This window comes from Glycine max, chromosome 2 (assembly GCF_000004515.6).
Source record: "Glycine max cultivar Williams 82 chromosome 2, Glycine_max_v4.0, whole genome shotgun sequence".
Lineage (NCBI taxonomy): Eukaryota > Viridiplantae > Streptophyta > Magnoliopsida > Fabales > Fabaceae > Glycine > Glycine max.
In genome coordinates, this window is record NC_016089.4 from 11,622,523 (window position 1) to 11,629,967 (window position 7,445).

The 7,445-nt window shown below is 28.3% G+C and overlaps 1 protein-coding gene across 1 annotated transcript in view; it reads left to right on the forward strand.

The window, feature by feature from the left end:
- The window catches only part of LOC100818004 (cytochrome P450 85A), a 6,560-nt gene extending 969 nt beyond the window's left edge, over positions 1-5,591 (forward strand). The window contains exons 2-9 of the mRNA XM_041012580.1: positions 2,564-2,882; positions 3,281-3,430; positions 3,697-3,942; positions 4,044-4,130; positions 4,272-4,353; positions 4,462-4,568; positions 4,670-4,794; positions 5,444-5,591. Of these exons, the coding sequence (XP_040868514.1) occupies positions 2,564-2,882; positions 3,281-3,430; positions 3,697-3,942; positions 4,044-4,130; positions 4,272-4,353; positions 4,462-4,568; positions 4,670-4,794; positions 5,444-5,534 (1,207 nt within the window). The 3' untranslated portion in view covers positions 5,535-5,591. The remainder of the gene's footprint in view (positions 1-2,563; positions 2,883-3,280; positions 3,431-3,696; positions 3,943-4,043; positions 4,131-4,271; positions 4,354-4,461; positions 4,569-4,669; positions 4,795-5,443) is intronic.
- Positions 5,592-7,445: the final 1,854 nt, after the last annotated feature.

A 7,445-nucleotide genomic window follows, 5' to 3' on the forward strand; every position in this document is an offset into this window, starting at 1 on the left:
TGCTTTATCATTCTTTCTTATTTTATTGTCATTTCAAAATAAAATGAATGCTGAATTTGTTTACATCACGAAATACATTAATAAGCTTTTGACTTTATGGTAAACTATTTTTTAATTCATATATAGTGCTTATTAATGTATTTCCTAATGTAAACAAATTCAGCATTATTTTTTTAAGAATTATTCTTAATAATATTATTTTTATTTTTTAAGAATTTTTCTTCAATGAAAGCATTTTCAAAAAAAAATCTCTTGACGTTGTCAATTTTTTTTCTTGACTATTTATCTCTTTCAATTTATTCTTTTATTTTTATTTTAAAAATAAATTTCAATATTTTAAATAAAATTATGAATAAATAAAAAAATATTTCATCACAATATAAATAATTTATCATAAATCTAATAAATAATTTATATTAAAAATATTTATTTATTACAAATTTTAATTCTAATATATTTTATATATTTAAAAGTACCTATTTATTGAGTCAAAAGAAAGTATCAATTTATTATAAATTTTAGTTATATAAAATAAATATTATACCATACGTTACAAGGGATAAAATGCTAAATGCTAATAATATTTTTTTATCTTTATATTTGGTTACCACAAATAAATCTCTCGTGCCCTTCACCTTTTTCATTTACCCGTCACATTGACTAATAATAAAAAAGATCAAATTTTTTCTTAGAGTTTAATAAATTTATACCATCAATATAAAAAAATTATATTGTCGACAAAGTAGAAATCAAGTTTTGTGTGAGTTTTAGTATCACAATTATTAAATTAATAAACTTACCACACAATAACTTGTAACTAGTATCAATCCATATAACTTTTTCTCATGTTTTTAATATTGTCGAGATTAAATATTTTTAAGAAAATACTTTTTTTTTATCAAACTTTTAAGAAATTACTCTATTCAGTATCATCTCTTGATTTAAATCGGCCAACTTTTCTCTGAATTTACGTGCATCTCATTCAATATAGGCTAGGTTAGTTGATTTTAGTGATTCGGCACAAAGTTTGATGATAAATGTGTTTGGTGGGCTATCTTTTTGAGAATCATGTAGGCCCAGCCCACAACCACTTTCAACAAAATTGGACTCAAGAAAATATCAAGTAGCAAAACCTGTGCAGTTCAAAAAAAAAAAAAAAGAAGAAAAAATCAATCCACCGAAATATTATTTTCAAGTTTTTATGACAAATATTAGTTACTAATTGTTAATTTTTTTTGTTAACGGGAGAATCTGTAACTTTTCCTTCCTTTTTTTCTTCTTTTACCACCTACCAACCTCATAACTCCTATTATTTTCAAGTATTTTGATAGAAAGCTATTTCTATCTACCGGAAATAACCTAAAGACTACTGCTAAGATATGAAGAGACTATAGAGAATAACATAAAATTGAGATATTATATTCATTAATGATAATGGATAAAGATGAATATATTTATATAATCCTAAGTAATGATGTCAATGGATAATAATTATTCAACTCTTAACATTTTTTTCTGTCAATCCAAGTGTTATTATTTTAATACAAGTAAATTATAAATTACATATTTTACTCCATCTCATATAATCTTTCAACCATTTTATTTTGGGTCCAGAGCACATCCTATCATATTTGACTTTACAGTTTTGAGCACTATTTTTATTTGGTTAAGCAACTTCGGCTATTGTATCTTACATTCCTAATATTACATCTTATACCTCACATTATAGTCCGAAAAGCTCATTCGGGAATTAAATGTTACTAACTTTTTGAAATCAAATTGTTTTGTCAGTCTTGGAGAACATAACTCAAGATACTCTTTTTTTTCTTTTCCATCTGACAAATCTAATTAAAATTGTATTAGACAATCACAAGGACAAAAAAAAATCTCTTTCGTGATGATGCGCGTTATGCTAAGAAGAAACAAAAGAGGGCAAAATATTACTACAATAGTGGTAATCATTTCTATACATTTTTCTAAATTTTTTTTATATAGATTCAATATTTTTTTTTTTTGGGAGAGATGTAACATTTAATGTCAAATTCTGTATTCAATAGAATTGTCTCCTAAAGAAAAGACATGTGAAAACCAAAAAATAAAGGTTTAAATGTAAAAATAATCTTCATATTTTTTCCAACTTACTAATTAAATTGACCCCTTATATTTTAATTCACTATCATAATTTTTTTTAAATTAACTATTTGTGTCTTCATAACAAAAATTGAAAATTAACTATTAAGAGAAAATATTGATAGTCACATGTCATTATCTAACGTGACCGTCAATTATCAATTACATAATAATACGTGATGGTCAATTTTTTTTATTAAAAGACAACGTCCAATTTTTGTCATGGAGATTCAAATAGTCAATTTGAAAAAAAAGTGAAGACACTAATAATAAATTAAAATACAAAGAAACCAATTTAGTGAGTTGAAATAAATAAGAGAATTATTTTTACAATTAAGCCAAAAAATAAAATTACTATTTGCTATTCCCTAATGTTTCTCCTATTTGTGTCCATGTACTTGGTGTAATAACTTTGCGCATGTCTCCTTTGCAGATACGGAAATCTCTTCAAAACTCACGCATTAGGGTGCCCTATTGTTGTTAGCATGGATCCTGATGTCAATAGGTACATACTTCTGAATGAAGCAAAAGGCCTAGTTCCTGGCTACCCCGACTCCATGAGGAAGATACTAGGGACTAACATTGCTGAGGTTCATGGTGCCATTCATAAACGAATTAGAGGGTCACTATTATCTCTCATTGGTCCAATTGCAGTTAAGGATCGTCTTTTGCCAGAAGTTGATGAGTTCATGAGGTCTTACCTTGACAACTGGGGTGGTAAAGTAATTGATCTTCAAGAAAAAACTGTTGAGGTAAGTATATCAATCATATAAGTGTTGAGTTGATTAAGCCCATTATAGTACATTGGTGCAATGCATATTGAATTCTTTCTATTTTAAATAGGGTTGGTCTAGAGATGATTGAGAGTTAAAAAATATATATTTTTTAAAATAATTTTATTTTAAATGAAAGAACTATATATTAAGTCTTTTTTATCAACATATTATGCGGCATTGCTGTTTTATTAAAACTAATAACAAATAATTAATTTTTTTGTTGATGTGCCTAAAATTTAAGCTTTAATAGCCTTATTCTTTACCCGACCTTGATTTTAAATCATGTTAATCTATCAAAGGAACAATCAAAAGTTTAAAAGCATAAAACACTCACCATGTGTACGTTCTTAATTTGATTTGATTTTTTTTTTCAGATGGCATTCTTTATTTCCATGAAAGCTGTGGTAGAAAATGAGCCAAACTCTTTCGTCGAGTCCTTTAAAGCCACATTTGATAGCATGGCATTAGGAACAATATCCTTGCCAATTAAAATTCCAGGAACCCAATATTATCGAGGACTTAAGGTATGCATGTTTATAATATTTACTTATTGTCAATTAAGGTTTTCAGAAATGGTTCACCACCTCAACTGTGCATGGCTTCAACATCAATATTTTTGGAGTCTCTACGACTGCATTCCAATTGCGTTAGTTACATTTATTTGCAATTTTTTAAATATCAAAGGTTTTGAGAGAAAAAAATTACAAATGTGACAACAATATAAATCTAATTTTTACTCTTTCTTGCATTGCACTTCAAGTTCACATAGAAGCACTTTTGTTGATTACAGGCTAGGGAAAAAGTGGTTACAATGCTAAGAGAGCTCTTAGCTAAGAGAAGAGCTTCTTCGGCTACTCATGATGACATTCTTGATCACCTTATGAGAAATGAGGATGGCAAACACAAACTTGATGATGAAGAAATAATTGAGCAAATCATCACAATCTTGTATTCGGGTTATGAAACGGTATCAACTACTACAATGATGGCTATCAAATACCTATGTGATAACCCAAGTGTTCTTCAGGCAATAAGGGTAAGTAATAGCTTTCTATATGATATCATCCTCTTTAAGTACTATTAAAACCATGGTTCAAGTTTTAAATGTTTGTTTTATCTAATTAAAATATTCTATAGGATGAGCATTTTGCAATCCAACAAAAGAAAATGCCGGAGGAACGGATCAGCTGGGATGACTACAAGAATATGAGCCTAACTCGTGCGGTAGACATTTATCTATATGGACTATAGTTTTAGAATGAAATTAATTGATCGACCTTAGAGAATTTCAATTCATTGCATACCCCCAATTTTCAGATGTAGAAAAAGAAGTGAAAATCTTTTTTTTTTTTTTTATGTGTGTAGGTGATACTTGAAACCATGAGATTGGCCAGTGTTGTTGCTGGAGTGATGAGGAGGACCACCACTAATGATATAGAATTGAATGGTATATTTTTCAAATTTTAATCAAATTGATTGGAAATAACTTAAATTAATTGTTTTGTTACTTAAAATTTCCAGTTAGCTAACATTGACTATGCTTATAACTTGTTAGGCTTTATCATTCCCAAGGGATGGAGAGTTTATGTTTACACAAGGGAGACTAACTTTGATCCCTTCATCTATGAAGAACCTTTTACTTTTAATCCATGGAGATGGGTGGTCAGTTGCATAATAATAATTACCAAACCTTATTAATTATTATGTTATGTGTATGATGACAACACTTGATATTGAATATAAAATATGATGCAATGTAGGAGAAGAAAGACTTGGAGTCTCATAATCACAACATGCTGTTTGGAGCAGGAGGCAGGGTGTGTCCTGGAAAGGAATGGGGCATGCTTAAAATCAGCCTTTTCCTTCACTACTTTGTGACTAGATACAGGTAGAGTATTTAATAATATATATATATATATATATATATATATATATATATATATATATATATATATATATATATATTACCTTTTGTGATTTTTATCCTACATTTAAATGTTGAATAAAATTGTAATTTGAAACTAGTTAAGTTAGAGTAATGATATATATTCAAATCAAAGGATTGGCAACGTGGTTATTAAGGAGGCGCAATAAAAGAATAAATAAAAAGCATCTAAATGATTTAAACATTCTTATGAGGCCAAATATTTATAGTTGCAATCTTAAAAAATTTCATCAAATCAGAAGCCATGGTAGCTCTCCTACAACATTATCTTAGTCAATTGGGAATCACTACATAAACTATGAAATAGTGCTATTTTAGTTAAATGGGATCTCTCATGTGTGTATGCGCCAGCTTGATTCAGTTAGATAAGTTCCCTATAAGGGGTTCAACATCTTCTAATGCAACATTTTTTTTTTCTTTCATTCTTCATTTCCCTCTCATTTTTGGATTCTAGTAAGTGATCTTTTAAGCACTCCTTTAGTGGTGGTGGAGCATTTTTTATGTCTTAACAAGGACTAGTGTTCAAATAAATTTATAATCTTAAATGGACTATTTTTCCTCTCAGCTAAAAGTATATTTTTTTTTTTTTCAGGTGGGAAGAAGCAGAGGGAAACAAACAACTTATGAAATTCCCGAGAGTGTTGGCACCAGAAGGCCTACACATAAGGATCACAAATTACTAGAAAAAAAGATACTGATCTTTCAGAACTTAAATGTTTGATCAATACCTCATCATGAACTCGTATAATTGAAACTATAATAATAAAATCAACAAATGTTGAAATGGTATCAATTTGTTATTGTTGACACAATACCAAGGTGCTTGCCCTGAAGAAAGATGCCTCTCGGTGAGTGGGTGTGTATGTACGGTGTTGTGTGTGCACAAACATATTCTATCTAATAAATTGTAGGGATTAAGCATATTTCTTGTTCTTATAAGTATGATAAAGTTCATTTTTAGTTCCCTATTCTAAAAATATCAACTTTTGGTCTTTCATTTGTGTTGTAAGACATTCTTATCACTTAATTACTTCGTCAGGATCACTTAACGTGATGCCTAATCACCTGATGTCACTATGATAACTTTTTTTCTAGAAAATTCAGGAACAGTAAGAATAATATTGCTCTCTGAGGCTATTGATCACTCACCAATATTTAATCTCCCATCTCAATTTTTTCAGGCCGACACCTATGAAAACATTGCTCTAGATATCATTATTATTAGATTAAGACATCTTATACCATAAAACCATAAAATAGAATCAAGACTATGATAAAAGAATGAAAAAGGGGTAGGGATTAGATGTAGACCAAGTGATTTGTGGGTGAACTAGAATAGCAAGTCTCTCTATAGTATCCTTTAACTTTCTTAGTTTTTTTTTCTACTTTTTTTTATACTGATTTTTAGCTTCTGAACTAGTTTCTAGTTTTAGACTTAACCATTTTACAACAAAATCAAGTTTTGACCATTCACCAAAAATAAAATCAAGTTTTGATCCTTGAAATAAGTTTTATTTAAGTTATTTATTAAAAGTGGATAGTTTCATTTAAAACAGAAGTGGTTTTCAAAATTCAAAAGAAATTTTAATGTTTTTAGTATTTTGAAATCAACTTCTAATAGTAGTTTGCACGTTCAAAAGCATGTTTCAGAAGTAATTTTTGAAGTTATTATTATTTGAATTTGTCAAGAAGTTTGAGATTGGTTTCTAGTCACCCTTATGATCAAATTATTAGAGAAATCTTTCAAGGAGTGTGAACTAGTTTTACTTCAAAAGAGAAATCAATGTTGTAATATTATTATTATCAAAAGAAAATCAAAGAATATTCATGAAACTCTGATAAATTATGGATTAAAACAACCAAAGAAGAGTGTGATCAATTTGAGAAGAATGAATATGGACACTTTGTCCAATTTCTAAAGACCAATCTATCATATGCATACGATTGATAAACAGGTTAGATGAAAATGGAAAAGTAATAAAAAAACAAAGCAAGGTTAGTCATGTAAGGATATATAAGAAGAAGGTATTGACTATGTCAAAACCTTAATTTGTCCATGTTATCACATTAGAAGCTATTAGAATCTTGTTTGAAGATTATAGGAGCAAAATAGTTTAAATCATGTAGGAGATAATTAAATTTAAATCAATATGCAAGTTTTTTTAATTCAAAAATAATATGCAAGTTAAAAGAGATAAGGCTAATTTTTTTATATAAAAAATAGAGATTTAGATAAAATCGTCACTAAATCTGATATGAAAGGAGCGAATTAGTTTAAATTAGTTAAGAAATAAAGAAATCAATAAAATCATCAAGCGCATGGATCAATTGGCGTTGAGATTATTCTAAAGTTAAGCAGAGGTCTTAGTCTTAAGTTTAAGTCTTGGTTATGTAGTTGTGTTCAATACATAAAGAGAGAGTTTTGTAATCTATAATGATTATATCTAATCGACTAAGATAAGATTACCTTCCACCAAAAATACCAATGATCTAAAAAGAAAAAAAAAACAAATGGATAAAGAAATTAAATTACAGATAGAGAGAAGATATTTGAAAAGTGGGAATTTATCTTTGCTTGAAGTAAATTTAGGCGA